At 40.8% G+C, this 26017-nt stretch overlaps 1 protein-coding gene across 4 annotated transcripts in view; it reads left to right on the plus strand.

The window, feature by feature from the left end:
- Positions 1–26017, plus strand: part of KMT5B (lysine methyltransferase 5B) — a 47760-nt gene that overhangs the window by 16637 nt on the left and 5106 nt on the right. For 3 of the 4 annotated variants that reach the window (XM_061609970.1, XM_061609972.1, XM_061609973.1), the window contains exons 2-8: positions 845–1080; positions 9464–9611; positions 19716–19896; positions 20977–21086; positions 24421–24587; positions 24878–24897; positions 25015–25151. In XM_061609970.1, coding sequence (XP_061465954.1) covers positions 921–1080; positions 9464–9611; positions 19716–19896; positions 20977–21086; positions 24421–24587; positions 24878–24897; positions 25015–25151 — 923 coding nt within the window. In that variant the 5' untranslated portion in view covers positions 845–920. The remainder of the gene's footprint in view (positions 1–844; positions 1081–9463; positions 9612–19715; positions 19897–20976; positions 21087–24420; positions 24588–24877; positions 24898–25014; positions 25152–26017) is intronic. The other variant, XM_061609974.1, reaches the window with a different exon arrangement.

The raw sequence follows: 26017 nt of genomic DNA on the forward strand, positions 1-26017 counted from the left end.
TTAAAAAAATTAAAAACAGGGCACCTGCCCTGTGCAACATATGCTCCATATAAATCAGACGGGTATCAGTGATCACAGCTTTATCATCTGTTCAAGACTTTATTTCTGCAGGCTTTCCCAGAGACATGGGTCTATTCATTGATAGTATTTGTTGAGAGTATTTTATGAGAACTGTATTTTATATATTTTTTTTGCATTTTATTTTAAGTTTTAAAACAAAAGTGTTAAGTTTTTAAGTTTTGTGGTATTAAGTGTTCAGCAGCCTGTACGTGTTCCAAATACAATGCCTTCCAAAAGGAATCCGACTGCTGACAATGCTCTGATATTACTGAATTACAAATGATACATTGTAATTTTGTTGCGTATGATATTTTATTTTAAAACACTAAAACTCAAAATCAATTATTGTAAGGTGAAATTGGTTTTATGTTGGGAAATGTTTGTAAGAAACATAAAAAACTGAAACATGTTGCTCGCATAAGTATTCAGTCCCCACACATTAATATTTGGTAGAGCCACCTTTCGCTGCAATAACAGCCTTAAATCTTTTGGAGTAGGTATGTACCAGCTTTGCACACAGTGTTGGAGGGATTTTGACCCATTCTTCTTGTCAGATTTTGAGTTTCAGTGTTTCAAAATAAAATATACAGAACAAAATTACAATGTACCATTTGTAATTCAATAATATGACAAAAATGTTCAGCAGTCTGATTACTTTTGCAAGGCACTGTATATAATAATCTGGACATTGCCAGTATATGTCAGTTATTGGCCATCTGACATATACAATAAATCTTACAGCTGGGTTTTGAACTATTTTATTTGTGTGTTATATTTTTGCTAGGAAGCTGAACTACAATTAACTTCTTAACGCCTTTGGAAGAAGGACTAAATGCAACGGGGACAAATTGCCTGTGGGAATGAAGTGGTTGGGAGAATCCAAGAACATGGTGGTGAATGGCCGGAGAAATGGAAGCAGGTTATCTAATGATCACCATCAGAACCAGTCCAAATTACAGCACCCAGGAAAGGAAAATCCAAAGACTGGCAAAAATGGCGTTGAGAGACGGTCAAGCAGATGTATGTATATGCTAATGAGATAGGAATGATCTCTATTTAATTATTTGTAATTTCTGGTTTTCTTATGGAAATATTGTGGTGTGCATGTTTAATGTAATGAATATTGTATTTATGAAGTATATTGTTTTATCTGTACATACATTGTTTCTGGTTAACAAATTCCTTTATTGCATGACAGATTAATGTAGTTGAATAATTCATTTTTATTTCTGAAATAAACCGAAGTCCCAACGAACGCTTAAATGTGAATCTTCTTCTGTGTGAATCACTAGAAAAATTGTGACCAACACAATGTGCAGTGGTAGAGATTTCAAATTTTCCACATTGTTATGTGTACTAGAAAAACAAGTGATGATGGTGTAATCTACAACTATGAAATCAGTGGGAGGTTTGCCATTAACTTCACAGGAATATGGATCATAGTCATGGTATTCGTGGGAACAGTTGCAAGGATCTTGTACTTATTCAGTTTAATTTTTATTTTACTCAAGTCTTGGATATTAATAAAGATGATAAAATTGGGATTAAAAACCTGATGAACTTATTATATTGTATGTAAGGGGAAAGTGGCCCATTGTGTTCCAAGACACACTAGTCTATTTAAAGATTTTTGGTATTGCATAGGCATGTCATGGAGAACTAATGTCAGTAATAATCATTTTGCATAAAAGGGTCCAAATAAAAGGTGTCTACTCACTTCAGGTCTGAGAAGTTGATCTTCTTTATATTGACAGAAAGATCCTTTGCAATTTAATGTTTTTGCACAACTATTTGTATTTTGTGTGCCATTACAAATTTAAGCCAGGGGCAAAATTTGGCTTCCTAAAATTATCAGCTCTAACTACTTAATAAAGCAGCAGTACAAATATTTATCCAGAGGGTGGTCACCTGTGCTTCCCCCCATCTACCCATGGCATGGGCTGTTTTTCCTTTTGCAACTTCAGAACCTGGGAATGAACAGGCTTAAGAAGGGGAAAGGGAGACTTCCTCAAGATCTGCCTCCATACCATGTGGACAATGAGCATAGCGCTCTCTCTCTGTTACAGGCCTGTTCTGAGGCTGGAAGGGACTTGACGAATCAGTTTTGACACGTTGACATCTTCAGTAAAACAAAGCTGTTCATGCACATGGTCTATTTGCATGATTTTTCTTTTCACAGAACAAAATTCATAATCTCATGGGAGAATAGTTCTCCCATATACACTTTCATTGAATAGACCAACTGCATGAAAAGGATTTTTGTTGTTTGTTTTTTACTGGAAGTCAACTATCGGTATACCATCGGAAGCAATTCTGAGAGACCTTTGTGTTAGGTAGGGCTACGCTATTAAAGCTTCAGACTGTCCATTATATTTTAATTGTAAGCAGTTATTTAACATTAGAAGGGAAAGTGAGATAGATATGTGAACTCTTTATCATCAAAGAAGAGAAGATTTGCCAGAAAGCATTTTATGCATGTCACAGCCAACCAGGCAGGTGCTAATTGTAAGGCTGGCTGGAGAAATTATGTCTTCACAATATTTGAACAGCCTGTCTGTTGAACATTTACTAACAAACAGGAAACTTTGTTAGCTCTCCAGTTGTGCGGTTATGTAGTTTCCATGGCTTTTTCCCCAACACCAAATGTATGCCCTTGTTTATGTTGTCTTCCTTATCTTTTGAGATCCCCTTTTTTGCTAAAATACATAAAAAAATTGAAAACCCAAATATTGACTTTAGGTGCCGATTAAATACATGCATGGCAATTTCTATGACTTATTTAGCATATACAAAAGGGAATCCATAATATTCCCACTCTGAGTTTTTTTCAGAAGTGAATGATCATTGTGCACTCCAGTTGAAAATGTGCAGAGCAAGCCCAATGTAAAATGATATACAATATACCTCTTGCAAGCTAACTATCTTTCACACAAAAAAAGTACAGTAGGAGAATCTAGCATGCCGCATGTCCTACATTTGAAAGACATCACCAGTCATTTGGCCAAATGCAAATAAGATAGAGGGCTAGTTTCTTACAGAACAGTTTCCGTGCTGCTATCTTGTCATTTTCCACAGGTAGCCTGCCATCAGATTGGGTAGTACTGCCATCTAGCGTCCGAAGGCAAGAATGCACTAGAGTTAAAACCTGGGGCTCGAGCCCCTCCCACTCCAGTCTTCATTCTTGCCTCCGTCCGAGGCAGATCTGAATTTAGACAGAGCATAGCTAAGTCTTATTTCCATTCTGTTACTCTTCTTATCTTTTTACCTCTTGATTTCTTCGGGGCTCTTCCCTGAGGCTTCACCAGCAGCGGCTGCTGCTTTTACATTTAGCAGGGACTCCGCGGCTGCGATCCTCCCCCCCTTTTTTCTTTGCCGTTTGTTACTCAGCTTTCAGAACTTCCTCCAGCAGCGGCTGCTGCTCTTTCCCATTTAGCGGGGGCTCCGCGGCTGTGGTACTCCCCTCCCCTTTTTTGCCATTTATTACTCAGCCTTCTCAGCCTCCTCCAGCAGCATATTCACTTAATCAGTATTCCCTTCAGATACATCAGGTAGCCCTGTTATACCACACCTTCCCCAGTGTGTGTGTGTATATTTGTAGGTGCACATCCAGTAGCCCTGTTATACCACACCTTCCCCATTGTGTGTGTGTATATTTGTAGGTGCACATCCAATTGACTAGTCTGTGCACCTTGGTGGTACCGCACCTTCCCCATTGAGTGCGTGTATCTAACCTTGGCCACACTGCGATTTTTAAATAAAGCTTACCTCTCTGGCAGTGTCACTAGCGGTCTCGCACCTTCCCCATTGTGTGCGTGTACTTAGCTTGGCGCCAACCTTACCCGAGTTGTTACCTTTCTCGTACTGGGCGTACTCACTCCTGTCATACTGTTTCTAGTCTGTCCTATACTATTTCTACCTTGGCTCTGTTACCGCTCCTTCCCCATTGTGGGCGTCATTCAGAGATTGTCATGGCGGATTTGAACCCTGAGGTGACAATATCCCCTGAAGCAGGCCGGCCATCCCCACGCCAGCCAGCTAAACATAAACACGCCAAGGCAAAAGCAAAGACTAAACACCTGTCTGGTCACGGAGCGCCCAAGAGAGCACGCTACTTATCATCACTCCCAGAGAAACCTCGCCATGCAGCCGTTCCTGCACTTTTCCAGTCTCCTTCTGAGTCTTCAGAGGAAGAGTTTGAAGGATTCCCCTGTCAAGCTCCTCAAACTCTGCATGGGCAACCTCAAATTCCTCTTCAGGAACAGGCACTACCTTCTTCCACTCCCCCAGGGATACAGTTGACCCCTGACTTCCTGCAACAACTACGAGAGCTGCTGGGGTGCCTATCTCATCCCCAGCCTACTCTACATTTGTCTTCTCAGCCCGGAACCTCACGACAGCCCAGCTCTGCGAGACAACCCGGTGACAATACTGATGCTCCACTACCCTCTCCTAACCCATATGAGGTGGTCAGGGGTAGATTGGACGTAGAACAATCTCAGTCTGATGACTACATGAATGTTTTTCAGACTTACCTGGATGAATGGAGTGGGGAATCTGACCAGGAGCAAGAGATCTCCTATCGCCTGTTTGACCCGGCGGATTTCTCTCGTCTGTCACGTAGAGTCTTGGACACTCTTGGCATTCAACCAGAACTTATTCAACCGGTTGTCCCTCCTGTCAAGGGTGCCAGAGTTCTCAAGTCCCCCAGATCAGTGCAGCACTTCATTCCCGTGCCAGACCCCATTAAAAAACTGACCAGAGAAGAATGGGCCCGTCCCCTTCGTCCACATCGTTCCTCCTCCTTAGCCAACAAGCTCTATACCTTGGACCCGGAATCCATGTCCTTTCTGAACGTCCCGGGGGTGGACCAACCTATTTCCAATCTTGTATCCCGTTCTCTCCTTCCAAAGGAAGGCGAATCACTGTTCAAGGACCCCTATGAGAGGAGGCTTGACTTTGTCTTCCATAAGATCCATGAGGCCTCCACTCATTCCATCCGGGCCTCTTCTACTGCCTCTATCTTCTCACGGGCTTCCATGATGTGGTTAGAGGATATCCTTGACGAACCCAACCCGGATCCCGCCAAACTAAGGAAAGGTATCCTCAAGATACACAAGGCTGCTGCCTTTGTGGCCGACGCCACATTAGACGCTTCCCATCACGGTGCACGCGCCCTTGTAGCCGAAATTGTAGCTCGTCGTACTCTATGGCTCCAACATTGGGACGCCGACTCGACTGCCAGAACCAACTTATCCTTAGCTCCATACTCGGGAAATATGCTCTTCGGCGAGGACGCTCTCAAAGCAGTCCTTGTCGACCCCAAGGACAATCGTAAACCTGCACTAGCTACGGCCAAAAGAGACGACCGCAGACCCGGACGACGGTTTACCCCTTACCGTTCCTTCCAACCCTTTCGGAGAGGACAACCCGGTGGACGAGGACGGGACACCAGGCCTACAAATTTCCGTCCCTTCAAGGCACCCTGGTCCAGGCAACGATCACAATACAGGGGCCAATACCAGAGCAGGCAGGCATATGGCAGAGGAAACCGTCAACGCAGGCAGTTCTGACTCCATCCCCATTGGAGGCAGACTCTCCTTCTTCTCCAGCATCTGGCTAAACTTGACAAACATCTCCTGGGTCAGACTTCTCTTCACCCAGGGCTACAATATAGAATTTTGGCGGACACCACCGGACAAATTTTGCATCTCCCCCGTCTCCAGGGCACGCAAAAAGATCATGCAGGACGCACTACGACATCTACTAGAGATAGCCGCTATAGAGCCTGTTCCCCCATCCGAACGGCTACAAGGCGTGTACTCCGTCCTCTTTACGGTTCCCAAGCGAGACTCCTCATGGAGGGCGGTCTTAGACCTCAAGGGCCTCAACCGCTTCGTCAAATACCGCCACTTCAAGATGGAATCTCTGGTGTCTGTTGTAGAGGCTCTACAACAAGGGGACTTTATCGCGTCCATCGACCTGAAGGACGCTTACTTACACATCCCAATTTGCCCGGGTCACAGACGGTTCCTGAGATTTGCACTAGGCCACCTCCATTTTCAATACCGGGCCCTTCCATTCGGCCTCTCCTCGGCCCCCCGAGTCTTCACCAAAGTGATGGCCACCATGCTGGCGTATCTCCGCCTCCAGGAGGTCCATATTTATGCTTATCTCGACGACCTCCTCCTCTGAGCAGGCTCCCGGGACTTGGCCAACAGGCAGATCCAGTTCACCCTAGAGGCACTACACTCTCACGGCTGGCTGATCAATGCGGAAAAGAGTCATCTACAACCAACTCAGCGCCTCCAGCACTTAGGGGCAATACTGGACACATCCCTAGCCATGTCCTTTCTGTCCCCAGACCGTATTGCTTCCATCACAGCCATGGCAAACTTACTTCTACATCGCCCCACAGCAGATGTCATGTTTCTGGCCCAGTTTCTCGGGGCAATGATCTCCACCATCCACATCGTTCCGTGGGCCCGACATCATTCCAGACCTTTACAATGGGCTCTCCTACTCTTTCAAGCGGACATCTCCAAGTCCAACCATCGCGTAATTCCTCTGGGCCAATCTCTGACGCAATCATTCCGCTGGTGGGTATCCACAACTTCCCTTACCAAGGGGACACCATTCCGGGACCCAACCAGAGTCCTAATCACCACGGATGCCAGTCTGTCCGGCTGGGGAGCCCATTGCAACTCCACCTTTGTCCAAGGCGTGTGGTCAACCCAGGAACTAAGTTACAACATCAACTGGCTGGAGCTCAGGGCTGCTCATCTCGCTCTAAGACACTTCCAACCACTATTCGCTCTACAACACGTCCTAATTCGCACGGACAATGTTTGCATGAAATCTCACATCAACAGACAAGGAGGCACAAGGTCCAGGGCTCTACAGGAGGAAGCGACACGACTCTTCGACGGGGCCGAGTCCCATCTCCTGTCATTACGAGCAGAACACCTCAGCGGCACGCTAAACGTTATGGCCGACTGGCTCAGCAGGCAAACGATCCATCCGGGAGAATGGAAACTTCATCCAGCTGTGTCCACCCTCCTTCAGCGGCGGTTCGGCCCCCTCTCACTGGATCTCTTCGCCTCCAGCCAAAACTGCCAACTGCCTCGTTACTTCTCAAGGTACCTAGAGACAACGGCGGAAGAAGTGTATGCGCTGACGACACCATGGCCACACGGGCTCCTGTATGCCTTCCTGCCTATATCACTCCTAGGCAGGACATTGACAAAACTCCGACTCGAACGGACACGGATTTTACTCATAGCACCCTACTGGCCTCGCAGACCCTGGTTTTCGGACCTCCTCTCGATGTCAATGGCGGCTCCCTGGACTCTTCCAATCAGGCCGGATCTTCTCTCCCAAGGACCAGTTTGGCATCCGGACCCGAACTGGCTGAGACTGACAGCCTGGCTTTTGAGCGGACACAGTTGATCTCTGCTGGTCTGTCTCAAGGGGTCATAAACACGATTTTAGCATCTCGGCGTCTGTCAACTACTCGAATCTATCAGAGTACTTGGCGTACTTTTTCCAGCTGGTGCACTTCTAAAGGTTTTTCAGCACCCCAAGCCACTGTACAGCACGTTCTACAGTTCCTACACAGAGGCATGACATTGGGACTCAGACCGAACACCCTGCGTAGACAGGCCTCCACCATCTCCTCAATTCTGTCTGTTTCTACATCGGCAGCACCCCTGGGCACTCACCCGCTCATCAAACGCTTCTTAAGAGGAGCTACCCACCTCTCTCCAGCGGTACGTCACCACTTTCCATCCTGGAACCTCTCCAAAGTTTTGCAGGCATTACAGCGACCTCCATTTGAGCCTCTTGCCTCAGTGCCTCTAAGACTGTTGTCTTTTAAAGTCCTTTTCCTCGTGGCTATCACTTCATCGAGGCGGATTTCGGAGTTACAGGCCCTGTCATCGGCCCGTCATCTCTGCGTACTCTATAAGGACTCTGTAGTCCTGAGGCTGGATCCATCGTTCTGTCCTAAGGTCAACTCAGTGTTCCACAGTAGCCAGGACATTGTACTTCCATCCTTTTGTCCAAAGCCGGTCCATCCCCTCGAAAAGGCCTGGCATTCGCTGGATGTTAGGAGAGCGCTCAAAGTTTACCTCTCTCGCACCCAGGATATTAGACAGACAGACGCATTATTTGTATCCTTTCATCCGAGATCTTTGGGAAAAAAGGTGTCCAAATCCACTTTGTCCTGTTGGCTTCGAGCCTGTATTTCTATTGCATATCAGTCACTTAATTTGCCAGTGCCGTCTAACATCACGGCCCATTCGACCAGGTCTGCTGCCACTACGGCGGCTTTCCTAACTAATGCTCCTCTTACAGACATATGCAGAGCGGCGGTATGGGCTACCCCTAACTCCTTTGTGAAGCATTATAAGATTGATCGCTATGCTTCAGCTGATGCCTCTTTCGGAAGACGTGTCCTGCAACACATTATTTCTGATTTGTAACTTCCTAGGAATCCCTCCCTATTAGGGGGCTACGTTGGTACATCCCAATCTGATGGCAGGCTACCTGTGGAAAATGGTCCCTTGGACCCACCTGAAGGGTGATTTTCACAGGTACGCCTGCCATCACGTCCCTCCCTTGTGGGGGATTTCTGGGGAAATTGGTTCAGTATTTCGTATATAGTTCAATCTATGTGCTTCGTGCTCCGTCTGATTTTCTTTACTTAAAACCTGTTCTTATGTTGCAAGTTCTATGATATTTGCTATGTATATTTTCTTTGCTGCTGGGGCTTTTGCCCTTTGGTTACTTTCAGATTACCACTTCGGACTCATCATCATGAAGACTGGAGTGGGAGGGGCTCGAGCCCCAGGTTTTAACTCTAGTGCATTCTTGCCTTCGGACGCTAGATGGCAGTACTACCCAATCTGATGGCAGGCGTACCTGTGAAAATCACTCTTCAGGTGGGTCCAAGGGACCAATCTCTTGTTTTATAGTATTTTTCTTTAGCACTATTAAATACACGAGTACACTAACTGCACCAAACAAACTTTAGTATCAGCTGGTTGGTTCTTGATGAATGCAGCATCACGAGTAATTATGATTTCAGTGAATAATTCCCTTTATTAAATTGGTATAAACAGAAGCTGAGAGGGCCTTGGTTCATTTACATTTTAAACGTAAATTCCCTAGGTCAAAGTGACGAATAAATAAAAAGCGATGACTGTGCTTCCAGTCTGACAGTGGAGACTCATTCTCCTACCTCACTCCGCCCATGCTTTGAACTTGGATATTAGGACAAACCACATTGGTCTCAAAGCTTCTGCTGTATTATTGTCCTTCATGGGATTGCCTCTTAAAGGGGAAAGATCCAGAAGAGTCAACAGTCTAAAATAGCTAATACTAACATTTCTTTTGATTTATACAGGTAGTGGTGGTTCGGGATTTGAGAGCCAAAGTCGCTACGTGCCTTCCTCTGGAATGTCTGCCAAGGAGCTGTGTGAGAACGATGACCTAGCAACTAGTTTGGTTCTTGATCCGTATTTAGGTTTTCAAACACATAAAATGAATACTAGGTAATTTGCTTTGATTTATCTGTCTAGAAAACATAAAGCCTTGTGCTTTTCAATAGTAAAGAAAAAATGTAAATTTGAATTCTCGAATTATTTTTTTTAAACATTTAAAATATAACAACACAATGGGAATTGTGCTTCAGATGCTCCCTTGAGACCAGAATGTTTGGTTTAGTAGGTTTTCTAATTCAGATTTCTTTTCATCTCCATTGCGTCTACCAAATAAGACCTTGGGTTATATAGTATACCCAAAAAGTTACAGAAGTGCAGCACTGTGCTATCAAAATCTTGAATTTTTCAGACCACTATAAGTGCTCCCACATCTTTCTGTTCATGTGCTCATTAGATTTATCATGTGTTAATGAAATGAACAACTGCAATGATCAATCGTCATGTAATGATTGATTGCTGCCTTTTATCACTAAGATTAGCTTTCATTTAGGTCATTTGTATGAGATAATATGATTTGCAGAACATGAGCTCTCCATTGTCGTATTTTATAGGAGGAATCCTTTCTTATAGTTCATATAGTTCGTATTCTTCATGTTTTTCTATTCATTATTATTATCTTGAGCTCACAATATAGCTTTTAGGTAGGTGGGTTCCATCTCTGTTTACTGTCCTGGCACTGAACTCAGTCTTGAGCATAATGGCTAACTGACACTTTTAACAGCCTCTAAAACATTTTGCTGACCCTTTGATTTCATTCTGGCCCAGAAACATACAGTGCTCAGAAGCTCCTGGGATGCTCCTCATGCAGCTTCATCGCAGACAAACAAGACAGCGTCTGGCTTGATGTATCACCTGAACCCAGATTTTGGGTTGTGGTACAATCTCTGGGTTGTACCCATCAAAGTTGTGTGGTTAGTGCAAAGACTTCAGCCAGCACAACAGGACTTCCTCTCGTTCTTCTCTCCCCATGCCCCCCAATCTACTCCGGAGGGCTGGGGTAACCCACAAGAACATTTTTTTTGGGTGGGGAAAGGAGACTGAGAGGAAGTCCCATTGTGCAGGCAGAAGTCAATCCTTGTGGTAAAGGCACAACTTTGTTGGATACAATCCTGTGAGCCATAAACCAAGAGCAAACTAGTTACTGCTTGTAGCTTGTTTGGAGGAAACAAACCATGAGCCAAAGTTCAGACAACATGGCAAGCCAGACTCTGACTTGTTTTTCTGTGGTGTAGCAGGGAACTTCTGAGTAACATGTATCAGCAGGCTGCTCTTTCACATTAAACCATAGGTTTTTTTTAAAACTATAGTTTAATATGAGTTATAAACCAAACCATTGTAGAGGTTTGAGATTTTTTGTGGGGAGGGGGAATGCTAAGAAACTTGGGAAGTTTGTTCCTACATAGTTGACCTTATGCCAGTCTAATTTAATAGGATCTTTAAGCTTAAACGTTCTTTGAAGAATATCATGTTGGACCATGTTTTGCAGAGCATTATTTTTTTTGTAAAGCATTATCTTTACGTAGACATAGGTATTTTAAAGAGTCACCATTTTATGATCTAGGGCAGTGGTTCCCAACCTGGGGGCCAGGACCCCCAGGGGGCCGCGAAGTAATCCAGAGGGGGCCGTGAACAGTAAATAAATGAATTATTTATTAATTTTTTTAAGAAGTCTTCACTCCCTCGACACTGTATGCTTCCCACTGGCACTGCAGATGACACCTCCCCCTTGCTCCAAACGAGAGGGGAGGACTTTTGCTGAAGCGCCAGAGTGTCTTTCAGGCGCACTAAGGGCAGCCATCTGCCTATAAAATATATGGCAGATGCCAAAGGAGGCTGAGGGTGGAGCTACCAGGAAGAAGAGGGGATTACTATCACCGATTCCTGTCTCCTTGCACTGCTGCTACTGGCAATGGCCTTACTTAGAATGAGAGGAGAGGGCTTTTTGTGAAGCAAAAAGAAGCAAGCCTGCTTTCCCCCTTCCTTCTTGGCAGCCAGCCTGCCTCCCTGGGGGGAGGGGGTCACAAAAAAAATTCAGTTTATAAACGGGGTCCCGTGCTCATAAAGGTTGGGAACCACTGATCTAGGGAGTTTCCCTGACCAAGTCATGGCACAGGAAGATCCAGAATTGAAATATTTCAAGCTTCATTCTTTCATGAACATGCCCACATTCACATGATCAAATGGATATGCATGAACTGCTTGCACTTGCAAACAGCCCCTTTGCTCCTGCCTTGCTCCTCCCTTCACATGACCGAGGAAAACAAACCAAGAAACTGGTTAACCATAGTTTCCTGTTACATGGTAACTTGGAATCTGGTTAGTGGCTTCCAAACAATCCAGAATCTGGAACCAAACTTTAAACTATGGTTAATTGCCTTTTCTTGGTTTCCCTGCTCACATGAAGGGGGAAGCAAAGCTGGAGCAAAGGGGTTGTGTATAAGTATATGAAGCGCATACATACCCTGGCTTAAACCAGGATTTGATTGTGTGACCTGACCTGGTCGCCTTGTCATCTGAATGAAAATAATTATGTATTTCCAAGGAATACATTTCAACTAACTGTTTAGAAACAAGATCCAACCACAACTTTATTTTAAGAGACAAGTCTTTTCTTCACTCTGTGTTCATTAATTATCCTGTCCAATTCCTTCCTCCATCCCTATGCTAGAGATATTTTTGCTATATTTAGTTAAGTAATGTTTTTGACACAGAATGGTCAGAGGAGAGTTGGGATAGATTATCTGCTGCAGTAAGGAGAAGATGAATTTCAAGATGAAATTTTCAGATTATTACATTTTTAACTTTCCCTTTATTTTAAAATTAGTGCAAATTTGCAGTAGAGGGCAACTTACTGGTTCTCAGCCTAACTGCATGCACATTTTGACTGCTTTGCAGTTTGAGGAATTGGTCATCATGGATGCTGAAGATATGAAAATAAAATAGTCCTAGGGAGCTAGGTGCCCTACCCTTTAAGGGCTGTTTGAACACTTGTGTGGAAGCAGCATGCATAGAATCAGTTTGTAAATGCTTCTTTACATTGGTAGAATTATATTTTACCTTTGACTGGCATCTTAGACTTGTCTTGCTAAGGCTAGCTGGGGAACCTCCTGATGTTGTTGGCCTCCAACTCCTATCAGTCCCAGCCATTATGGCCCATGGTGAGGGTTGATGGGAGTTGCAGCCCATTCACAGGTTCCCTACTTCTATGCGATGGCATTGTGTACCATGTAATCGAGTAAGAATTTCTTCAGTGCTACTTTTTTTTCATTTGGGATAAAGCATGTCCATGAATTTGATAGTTTCTAGTTTGGATCCTGAGATCCACTGTCTACCCCAGTACTGTCAAAACACAACTGTGAAGGTGCTTCATGATGCTTCAGCTGCTAGCCTTCAACACTTGTTACAGTTTGGGCAATTTCAGGAGCAACAGATGTGTGTTACCCCTAGTTTGTTTTAGAAAATGTATTTGCCATAAGTTCTCTCCCTACACTACCCCAAATAATTCTTTAATATATTTGAAAGATGCTCACCTCTGCCTAAAAGCCCATTCTATTTTCTGATGGATCTGATAATTCTGCTTCCAGCTGTGTTTGAGCTATTGTCTCCTTGTGTGACCTCAGAGCCATCCATTATTCTCTTTAGGTAATGTGCCACTTTTCAATAATCAGTCTGAGAATAAGTGTGTATTGTAACTTATCTCAAAGGTTCTATAGGAGTACCTTGCTGGAAAAGTTGCTATTCTATTTTAATAACTTAATAATCCTTCATATGCAGGCAAAAACCCCTATAACTTTCTTTCCCATTTTATTTTGGTGGGGAAACTTAATATTATCACTTGTAGGGACTTTTGATTATGAGAGCGCTACTCTAGTTTTCTAGGTTAGATCCAGATTGCTATTTCAAGTGTGGGAATTCTCTTCCATGTGCAGAAGGGCTATTTTAACTCAGTGTAATGCATGAGGAAAGATAACTGAAATCCAAAAGTGTTTCCATTTGTGCAAGGTGTTGCACAAGGTTTTTTTACATCATATCATTTAAAGATACATGTTAGCACAAGGCATTGCACAATCTTTTGCAGAACATGGCACGTAACTGTAGTATAACCTTTCATGGAACAGCACCATTACCAGAATTTTTTCCACTTGAGCAGCTCTTGATGCAGTTGAGTATCTTCTAATCCTTAGTTAATTTTAAACTATGTACAAGTGGGGCCTGCAACAAAGTACTGTGGTGTGGGGTGCTCATTTTAGGGTTCCAGCCAGCTGTTCCCTTTTCCAAAATACTCCATTCTATTCTCCCCTTCCCACCCCAAAAAGCCAGCTAGCCAGCATCCTGTGGCTGAGTATGTTTGGTTCCCATTGCTATTAGAGTTGGGGTGCCCCTTAAGATTTTTTTTTTAAAATTCTACTTCTGTAAACCTTGGAATTTTTCCAAACATCCTGATTCCTCCCTCTTGTGTTGTTTTGGGCTAAATAGCCTTCATAACTCTGCATCTAATTCTTTTAAAAAATAGATAGATAGATAGATAGATAGATAGATAGATAGATAGATAGATAGATAGATAGATAGATAGATAGATAGATAGATAGATAGATAGATAGATAGATAGATAGATTTTGTGATGTTTAGTTTGGGGATGCTTATTTGTTTTTACACTGTTATTTTCTGCTTTGTTAGCCACCTTGTGATCTTTTGGGAAATTAGGATAGGATTTAAAAATAAATGGATTGTCCTAGGCTCAATTTGCAGATGCTTGAAGCATTAAAAACCTGTTTCTCTGCACGGAATTTAAAAAAAAGGTTTAGGTATATTGGTAAAAAAAAGCAGATTGTGCTGTTGCTACAGGTAAAATTAATCAAGGCTTCCAGTTGTATTGATATAGCAGATGAAATATGTTAATGACTATCTTGCAATTCTGCTGTGAAAATAGTCTTAAACTCTTATTGTCCACTGAATCAATTTCTTTGAAAGAAAGACTTTTAAATAGCCCTCCTTATCAAACAATGATACAAATTTCGCAGTAGTGAAATAGTGGGTATTTGAGTATACAATATTGTATTTAAGTATATTTTGCTAATTCAGTCCTGGATAATGCAAATGTGTAGTTAAAAAAAAATTGAAAATTCCTATACTCCATTAAAAAGTCAAAATTTGATGGCTTTCATTGTCTTGTTTGGCAATATAGCCAAATCAAAATCAGTAAAATAGCAAAAGACAACAGATAAAACACCATCAACATAACAGAGTTATAAACTTAATATTGGATTAAAAGGACTAAAAAAATTAAAAAGTTGGAGATAATTAAAAGGTCCTTGGGATCAAGGAGATCACATAGATGTCATCCCTGTGGAGTTCAGTTCAAAGATTGGATGCCACAACAAAAAAAGCCTTCTCTCTGGTCACCATCCACCATCCTCAAAATTTGACTTCAGTGATCAGATGGAATGATGCAGGGGAAAGAAGTCAGTAAGTACTTGGGTCTTAGGGCTTTAAAGGTAAGCACCAGCTCTTTGAATTGGGCTCAGAAATTTGTTGGGAGCCAGTGAAACTGCTTCAACGCAGGTGAAAGACAATTGTGCCACAGCTCAACTCTCATCAACAATCTAGCAGCAATATTTTGAACGTCTTACAGACTCACTCCATAGAATTCAAAGAGTCTGAAATACAGTGCATTGCTGCTACTTGTCCATAATGGATACACATTTTTGAGATCAAGAATGGATTCTTTGGTGTACTCTCATATGAGAACTTAATCGATATTTCATTTTTCAAGCAGGAGACATCCGTATGATGTTTCCAGGCAGGAGTTTGCAAGAGATATTTCAGAACTTATTAAAAGAGTTGTGAAAGTAAGACAATTATTAAATGCAAGTTAACTGAAAGCAGATACTGATCAAGGATCTTAAAAATGTTTAGAACATTGTTTCACTTTCTCTTGACTATGCATGGGAAAAGATTTGTTTTTCAACTTCTCATGTGATAAATGTTACCATCTACTTTATTAGGACCCACCACCAGAATGGAGAGTATTTAAAGTTTCATATACCACATTTAAAGTCACTGTGTATATTGGAATATATGCTTCTAACAACACTCAATATGTCTTTGACATCATAATTGAAACACTTATGACATATTCTGAGCTCAAAATGAGGTCCTGTACCTTGCATATATTATTTTTTCTATGTTGGATGTAATGTTGATTCTCAAATAGCATATATTTTGTGCTTGGGATGCAGACTTCTACGGTGTACATTAGTACATTATTATCTAGAAGCTTCTTAGGATTTTCTTGTACCTACCAGTTTTAACCATCTTAGAATCATAGAGAGAAGGGACCAAAAGGGTACTTAGTCAAATCTCCTGCCATAAGTCATGGCCAATCAATCACTCGCCATCCCCTTCTACAGATTGCTGTAAATTAAAGTACACCAAAAGAAGAGAGAAGGTGTATTAGTAAATAGTGCCTGTGCAGCAAAGAGTTCCAAACGATTTGAGAAAATGAGCCAAGCCCCACACCTACAGGGAGGGGTACATGCATTCACATAGTAATAAAAGCAATTATTAGCCAACCTTAGCAGCAGAACTACTGGTTCCCTACACAGAATAAAGTAAAAATGTTAAGCTTATTTAGATCAAAACGTTCTGCTCTGTGCAGGTTGTTGCATACTTGTAGGATGCATAATGAAAATATTCCTGCACTTTGAGACTTTGGAGCTTAAAATCCCTGAACAAATGATGTATAGACACTCAATAACTAGACAAATTTCAAAATATATTAAAACCTAATTTTGGTCTCCCTTAAAGTATATCAACTTAAAATAAAAATAGTAGAATATGCCACTGCATTTAAAGTACAGAATGCCTTTATTCATTACTCCACACTTAGGAAAGATGGGGTTTTTACTTGCTTGACTTTAAGGAAACAATCAGAAACATCATTCTTAGACATTATATTTGTTTGACACTTTATAGCCAGTGTGTCATGAAACCAGAACCATATAGAGGAGTATTAATGCAACATATTTAGACTAGAATCGAAGCAACTAACATACGGAATTTGGGAGCTCATTGTCTCTTGAATTTCTTTGTTCCCCCTCACTCCCCTGGCTAGGAGTCGAACAGCATATTATGCTAAATGCCTAGTGTACAAGTATTTCCCCCCCCTTTATTTACAGGACCCCAGTGCACAGAAAGAAGAGGTTAAATCCTTCTTAGTTGTGATCATGCTGAAAATCGCACCCATGCCTGGTGTGCCTATGAAGTTAGGGGAAAAACCCTCTCCTTGGGGCCAGTGGGAGATTTATGTATTTTTTTCTAAGCCATGTAGATGTGCCAGGATCACAGCTGGGGAAAGAAGGGTTAAACTTCCCTTCCTATGTGCTGCAGTCCTGATTAGAATTGTCTCCGTAGCTGTAATTAAATAGACACCTGCATGCTACCCATTTAGCATAACTTGCAATTTGACCCTAAAATAATAAAATCCACTCATACGTTTGAAAATAGGTCTGTGGCATCAAATCATTTCCATGATGCATTTGAAAAGAGATAAGCGAGAACTGAAAGTGAATCTCATGTCTATCCCTGAATCAGGTTAAGTAGCATGTCTTCCTCACTATTTAATGCTGTGAAATTTATATTCTAAGATCATAAATGATCTGGTGCCATGTTTGATAGGATTGTGCTTTCTCAATTCACTTCAGAGTTCTGCTAGGCTTGCAATTATGTGAGTTAATTGATAGTAACATTTTGCCTGGGTCACTAGTAATAAAAGCAAGCATTTGTTCAAAATACATACTGGTTATGTATAGCTGACACAGTTAAAGAATACTCAGATTTGTAAATGTCTGTTATGGGGTACTGAATAGGCTTGATTTTTTGGCTAAGTGTTTATCCTTTTTCTATGGCCTGTTCTTCTTAACTATGACAAAAGCAAAATTATGAGGGAAGGAGGACAAAAAGAAAGAGGATCCTCAAGAGTATATTAAAATGATTTTATTTGGCATTTGTGCAGTGCAAGCCTGTGCATGTTTAGTCCCATTGAGCTCTATGGGCTTACTCTCTAATAAGTGTGTTTAGGATTGCAGCCTGAATGCGTCTAGCAGAAATGACTGGGTAGGGTGGCTTCTCAACCCCAGTAGATTAGGGCACCAAAATATAAAACTGTGTGGTATTCTTCCTTCCTGCTGGGAGGAAGGGCAGGATACAAATAATAAATAATAATAATAATAATAATTTTACACTGCTATTTTTTTAAGTTTTGAAAAACCTTATCCAAAAACAAATTAAGACAAAACAGAAAAATAACCATGTGTGGCTGCTGCGTACATGTAAACTTGTCCCATATACACTGCTATTTTCTAGAACACAGGGAAGTCCTTTGTTCCCACAGTTCTTGCAGTTCTAGAAATTTGTGTTGCTACTGATGAAATTTGCCAGTTACTAGCCTAAATCTTGTTAAGTGTCCTGTTTGTAATCATTTATTGTAGCCAAATTCTTCTTAACTTTTTGCGTGAGCCTTTCTCAACCTAATGTCCTCCATATATTTTGGAGTATAACTCCCGTCATCCGAACCAGCATGGCCGGTGCGCAGGGATTATGGGAGTGATAGTTCAAAACACCTGGAAGGCACCAGGGTGAGGAAGGCTGTTCTATGTTGCCTGCTGTCATATGTTTGAAAGTCCTATTGAACCTCCTTTTTTCTCCTTTTTTCCTAAGCTAAACAGGCCAGTTTCTTCAACTGTGCTGGTAAAATCCCCATTCCTATAGTTATTCAAGGGACTCTTCTTTACATATGAAAATTAAAAATTATCCACACTGATGACAAATTCTGTGAGGCATTCCAGATGTAGTTTCCCCAGTGTTTTGTATGAGGGTACTAATGTATCCCTATCCTTATTGGAAATGCTACTCCTCTAACACAGCCATTGACAGCATTTAGATTTAGCCTCATCTTATTAGTCACTTGTGATGACAGTCCATATCCTGATCAAGATCAGCACTTTGTTAACTTCTAGGCATGCATGAATTTCACCAATGCCTTCCTACTTTTCACTCTCAAGGTAACTCATGAAACTTGAATAATGTAGGTTTTAACACTAGTCCTTGAGGAACTCATCTGTTTTATTCTTTCCAGCCTTAATGCGTGTCTTAGCAAAACCCTTTGCCCACTTTTCATGAAAGGAAAGGCTTTTTGTAAGTGATGAGGACAAGAGTTTTGGGACTCTTCCTGGGACAGATGACATTTCTTAGAAATGTGGCCAGTGTATTGAATTTTTGCCTGGAACACCAAATCAGTTGCACAAGATTTTGCTTTCCCCTGTTGATTCCCACAGGGAAGTGAGGATAGTGCCTGACTGCTTGCAACCATATTTGGCTGTTAGGCTTTAATGCTATGTTTGCATTATAAGGTCCTACTAGAGGTGGTCATAGACTGGGAGTGGTGATATATAAATTTACAACAGTCTGTATGCAGATAGGAGCCGTGCCTATTTTACTTTATAGCTTTGATTAGAAATGTAATTGCTTAAAATAATCTTAATATGGGATGAGGCACCTTGTCAATTCTTAGAACTAATTTATGTGTTAAATGTCTTTAAGAATAGGTGCAGATGACTCTAATTTTGAGAGTTGTGTACTGTTTTGGTGCTTCTGATCCCTGTAACCCAGATGTGTGGGATGAGTCAGTCCACACTGCTCAGCTGGTAGTCAACATGACTGACAAGAATTGGTGCTTGCTTGCTTGCTTGCTTGCTTTATTTATTTATTTATTTATTTTATTTATTTAAGGTATTTCTATGCCGCCCCATAACCAAAGTTCTCTATGTTACATCTGCACAGCTGGCTTCCTACATGAGTGCAGGTGCCTCAGAGGAAAAGACTCTTGTCATTCCCATTAATGGGACACTTCCAACTTAACAGCTCCCATGCTGCTTAGAATACTGCTTAGAATACAACATTCCAAATAAACATCTCCACAACTCCATAAATAAGGAATCTAATAGCTGTGCTTCTGTTGAATTTACTTCCTTTAATACTCAGAGTTGTGTAGAACCTGCTGATGGCAATATTCATTTTTGTTTATGGCCCTCACATAGTGATTCAATTGCTCTACACATATGAAGCAAGCAAGCATGCCCTGGTTGACTGGACTAGTATCTTGTTTTTTAGGTTTCGACCAATAAAAGGAAGGCAGGAAGAACTGAAGGAGGTAATTGAGCGTTTTAAGAAAGATGAGCACTTGGAAAAAGCCTTCAGGTCCTTGACATCAGGTGACTGGGCCCGGCACTATTTTCTTAACAAGAACAAAATGCAGGAAAGGTTGTTCAAGGAACATGTAGGTATATTTATACTTAATCCAAGTTCAAAATGCTAGTGTATGGCTTACAGGCTGTTGTGATTGTTAATCAACTGAAACTGCTTATGTTCTATGTCTTTGCTTTTAGCTTTAGTAGATACTGCTTTGGATTTTTTTTAAAATTAGCTTGCTGGAAATTAAATTGATGGAAGTTTATAAAGGCTATTCCATACTTAAAGACCAACATGGTAGAAGGTTTAGATGGGAGAAAGAAGCAGAAGAAAGCAGTAGAAGAGATGGCAGGGAATGGAATAAGAGGAAATAATTCATTCTGTGGTAAATACCTCTATGACTATTGGTTGGTGCAGATGTAACATTGCTGGTTGTTTAACCATGTTTAAGTGATCACCAGTATTATATCCGTATCGACCCAGTTTGAATGTATAGTGAAATGAAATATTTATGGCATTCAATTGATGCATGAAAATCATCGGGTTACAATTTTATCTTGGCAACGAGTTATATATGTATTGTACATAGAAAGGTTAGGAAACTGGATTGAAGAATAAAATGGGGAACTCTGAAAGTACTTTAGAAAAATAAGGTTTGGGATTCAAGATTTTTTAGGAAGTATAGAATTTGAATACCAAGTCATAGGTTTCTGAAGAGTTTATTGTTGTACAAAACTTGATGTCCAGACGAAGTAGCTTTGGATATCTCAGAGAAGTACCCTCCCTATAACTAAGGAATTCAAGACTGAACGATAAATTCTTTCCAGATATGAACACATCTATTATCCCCCCTTTCTCAGCATAAAAGTGAAAAATAGCACATTTAAGGACAATGTTAAACAGATTGTTTTATGAAATCCACATTTAACCTATATTTATCATTAGTGTGAAGTTTTGGGAAGTGCATTTGTGAGAGAGGTCAGGCCAGCACATAAAAATGAGCCAAGGACATCTCTGTAGCATCATGTATCTTCAAGATTCATTGTAAAACTTCTATGGATGGGGCTTGTCCAATCTCATTCGGAACCAAGTTCCACAGATGTGGGACCACTGCCTCACATCAAGTAATGCAGCTGTACTGGATAATTTATTTTTGTTGTTGTTGCAGGTATTTATTTATTTACGAATGTTTGCAACTGACAGTGGATTTGAAATATTGCCATGCAATCGCTATTCATCAGAACAAAATGGAGCCAAAATTGTTGCAACAAAAGAGTGGCAAGTATTGCAGTAATATTAGTGCTGCACCACATTTTCATGATGTTTGATTTCTGATATGAAACTCGGGAGAGGGGGTTTCAGTTTTTTCATGTTTGTTTGTAGCCATTGTTTTCCAGATCTACTATTGCTTCTTCAATGCTGCTTGTTTATTTAAAAGGATATCTTCCTTGAATGATCCCAGCCCATCGAGGATGCATCTATCCACCTTTTGGAAGCACTTTCCAGTGCACAGTCAGACAAACTTTCCTTGTTGTGCTCTGATAGGGTAGTTTCTTTGCCAGAGTGGGAGCATTCTCCATCCTACTGGGTGTGCCCAGAGAGAGTGAGAGTGTGTGAGTGTGTTTGAGGGAATTTTTACGCTGCTTATAAAAAAACGACCCTGATATTTTAACAATACTAATAAATCTGCCTAAAGGATAATTTAGATCCTTTTTAGTTTTGCTTCCAGTCCAGCTTCATTATTGACTACTTTGCCTTCCCTAATGGATGGCCTGTCCTAATGGATGGGAGATGGACAGGTGAAATGTGGTCCTGTTGATTTTCCTGGACCTCTCAGCGGGTTTTAGTACCATGAACCATCAGTAGTGAACAATATGGTGGGAAAGTGCCACTCATCTGACTTTCAGTCAGTCGTGTTACTGCTGTTTGGTGGGGAGGTTGGCACTTCATAAAAGCACGGATTTAAGTGCCAGATTGGCTCTGCCAGTTCATTTCAACCATACTGACGTTGCTGATGCCTCACCCTTCCCTGTCTGTTTCCTAATAAACAGCAGCAATGTAACTGACTAAGGAGCAGGTGAGTGGTGGCGCCCCACCTCCATGTCTGTTTCCGTCAATGAGGGATGGGGTTCTGCAGCTGGTTCCTATCCATTTGAATTTCGACAGTCCGGCTTTCAGTATCAATCTGCCATTTTTTGTTCCTGATCTTGTAATTGCTGATTCTTTTTTTTCCCAGCAAAAATAACGTAATTGCTAACGGAGATGCTAATGAAAATGCTTATGCTGTAGGCACTTGTTCCACAGATTTTTTTATATTTAAATATTAATTAGGCAGCTAATCGCCCATTAATTTTGTATCTTGCCTCAGGCTAGACTCCTCCCCTATTTTGCTGTTCTTGCTGTTTTGCTGTACTTTTAATTGTTAATGGTGATTGTTATCACCAGGACAGAAGTTAAGAATGCATCATCTTAGAGGAAAGCTGATTACCAAGACAATAATGTAAAATTTGGAGAGATCTTTTTTTTAAAAAAAATGTGCTGATGACAGCTGTGACCCACAACAAGAAATCAATGCCAGTCCCAAAACAATGCAAATTACCAAATTGTGTCAAAATCTGGTAATAAATCCGATTTAGTGAATATTATCTTCCATCTCTACTGTCAGCTATGGTATTCTTCTACTCTGACTAGCCTGAATGGGGCTGGGAGGCACTGTTTTGCAGTGGCTCGCATCCTTCCTGGAGGGAATGCCTTAGAAAGTGTGATGCTGGGTGACTGCTGCTCCACCCCATGGTCTACAGGGTGCTGCAAGGTTCCATCTTGCCCCCTGCTCTCTAATAGCTTATCTCATGTTTTTAAATTGCTTTTTTAAAATGTGTTTTTAAATTTGTATATTTGTTTTTAATGTTTTTAATTGTTGTAAACCGCAGAGAGCTTCGGCTATGGGGTGGTATACAAATGGTATAAAATAAATAAATAAATCTCAATGGTTTCATGTAGATATCTGGAGATTTGGGCTTGGGTCATCAATTTGTATGTATTTTATTTATTTATTTATTTATTTGATTTGATCCTGTCCTTCCTCCCATGTAGATGTCTTGCTTCCATCATCTGACTTGGGAGAGGCAGTTTTGAATTAGTGTTTCGGGATGGTTTTGGGCTGGATGAGGGTGAATAAATTGAATATTAATCTGTACAAGATAGAAGTACTTTTTTTGAGGGACCTGACAATCCATGTGGTAGTGTACAGCCTATTTTGGATGGGGTAGCACTTGGAAAAGGGCTTAAGCTGTTCACACTAAAGAACATACAGTTTCATCCAGAAGAATGTGGTCCTTTAGGTACCTCTTCAAGCTGTAAACGGTCTGGGTCCACAGTGAAAACCAGCACCTTAAATTGTGTCTAGCAACAAATTGGAAGCCAATTAAGCTGTTCCACTATTAGTAGTCTGTAATCTCACAGCCATGTTTTGGACTTGTTGAGGTTTCTGGGCACTTTCCAAGGACATATAACACATTGTGGTACCAAAGCATGGAAACCTGGCCAAATCACCTCTTTCCAGAATATATTTATTTATTTATTTATTTATTTAACTTCTATCCCATCCTTCCTCCCAGAAGGAGCCCAGGACAGCAAACAAAGAACAAAATGCTAAAAACATATTAAAACACCTCAAAATCAAAATATCTTAAAATATTTTAAAAATAAAATACCTTAAACATATTTTAAAAAATATTTAAAAACATCTTAAAACCAATTTCAAAGGTCTCTACTAAAAGGCTTATTAAAATAAGGTCTTCAGTAGGTGCCGAAAAGATAACTGAGATGGAAAATGAAGCTGGTGTACCAACCACAGTTGGTAGAAAGCCTTTTATGCTTTGAGAAGGTATCTCTAACTTCATTAACAGAGTTGCATCTTGAAGCACCCTCAAGCTGTGAATCTGATTTTTAACAGAGAATGCAAGTCTATTCAGAACTGGTTGAACATCACCGCTGTGGCCAGACCCACCCATTGTTCTATCACGTTGTCTAGATTGAGCATCAGTTTGCCAGGCCTCATTCAACCCATTACCCTGAGTCAGGCATCCACATGCAGAACATCTACTGCCTCTTCTGGATTAGGTGAAAATGAGAATTAGGGTGAGGGGCTATCTGTATACTGATGACATTTCACTCTAAATCTCTGGACCAGCTTGTTCATGTAGATGTTAAATAGCTCTTTGGATCATGGCCTGAGTCATCTGATTTTAAACAAACTGGATCCAAATTAAATGGCAAAGCTTCAGCTTACAAGTAGAGGGATAAAACTGACAACTGAACACAAAAATTGTTCATAAATGCAAAAAATGTTGGGAGCTAAATTGTTGTTGGATATGACAGGTTCTAGATGTTCAAGGAACTGCTGATTAGTTGAATTGTTTCACTTTAGAGACAAGCCCTAATTAAAAAATAGACTCTACATGCTACCCAAAAAAGTTTCTTTGCCTTGCTAGGGAAATAGAAAACAAATGTACAGAATGCGACTGTTAAAATATTTTTATGCTGGAAAAAGATTGTACTAATAATGTATTGCTTGTTCTTGAACTAAATAGCTTATTCCTTCATTTATTAGGAAACGAAATGACAAAATAGAGTTACTGGTGGGTTGTATTGCTGAACTCTCTGAACTAGAAGAAAACATGCTGCTCAGACATGGAGAGAATGACTTCAGTGTCATGTACTCAACACGGAAAAATTGTGCTCAACTGTGGCTTGGTCCTGCTGCATTCATCAATCATGGTAAGCAGCAAGCAAAGGAAATACAACAGTAGTTGTATTCATGAGTAATTTTAATATATTTCTTGATTCGGAGTAAGTTTGTGCCCTATATTTTATTAGAATAAAATAGTTTAAATGCTCTTTAAAAAGGTACTGTATTGTTCTTGTTTAGTGATTATACCTAGTTGTTCAGTTGAGTATTATAGCAGATAATGAAATTAGTATGAAGCCTTACTTTAGGTTTCTGTAACTATTCACAGTTCAGAGTTTATCAGCAGTTAAACTGATTTTATCTTTTGGACCTTTTTCAGATTGCAGACCCAACTGTAAGGTATGTGTTCAGTGTTTTAAAATATTTCAAACTAGCTTTTTAAACATATGGATACATTAAAATTACGCTTGATTAATGAAGTCAGTAAAAATAAATGTTAATTGTTGTCGTTTATAGTTTGTGTCAACTGGCCGGGATACAGCATGTGTGAAAGCTCTACGAGATATTGAACCTGGAGAAGAAATTTCTTGTTACTACGGGGATGGATTTTTTGGAGAAAATAATGAATTCTGTGAATGCTACACATGTGAAAGGTATATTCTGACCCATGTAAACAGTGAATTGAGAATATAATGAATTTGTACTGCACAGCTGCATTATTGAGTTGTGGGCGTCTAGGCTATTCTTGCAACAGCTTGATTTGATTATCCAGCAGTCATTCCTCATGTATAAGAGGTATACTGACACCTCACGCCTTCTTGTTGGGTCTATCTCTGATGTCCTCAGAATAAGGATTGAAAAAAGCATAGCAAACAAAATGTCTGAAAACTATACTACTGTGAGTAGATGGCATCTGAATTGTTGCTTGAAATTGATGCACTCTCTGCATGAAACATCTCACAAATGTTTGTTTTTTAACACTCTGTTAGTGATAGAAAAGAAAGGCAACTTTGTAGATTGCCCATCTTGTCCTCCTGAATACAGTAGTAGACATGTGGAATGAAATGTGAGAAGACTCTACCATTCTCTACCATTTTTGCTCTTTCACATCCAACTTGGAAGCACTGAGCTACACACTTTGCTGTTTCTCTTGGGGCCGCTTCACATGTTGCAGGAATAGTAGTTACATGCATGTCTACTGTGTGTGTTCTGTAACAGAAGAGCTCTGTGTGACCACATGCAGATAGGACTGGAAGGGGGGGAGCCTTTATCTCTACTTGTGGCATGTACATACATGTGGTCAACAAATGCATGATATATCATATATGAAAGAAAAACACACATAAACAGGCATTTCTGTATTTATTGCAAGTTGCTTGCAATAAAATAAAGATATTAATTCTCCCAATCAGCATTATCATCCAATGTTTATACATGTATATATAATACATGCATGGAGAAATAAAGAAGATGGTATTAGAATCTGCTTGAATTATTCAGTATGTACTCAAAGTGCTGT

The sequence above is a fragment of the Rhineura floridana genome, chromosome 2 (genome assembly GCF_030035675.1).
Source record: "Rhineura floridana isolate rRhiFlo1 chromosome 2, rRhiFlo1.hap2, whole genome shotgun sequence".
NCBI lineage: Eukaryota > Metazoa > Chordata > Lepidosauria > Squamata > Rhineuridae > Rhineura > Rhineura floridana.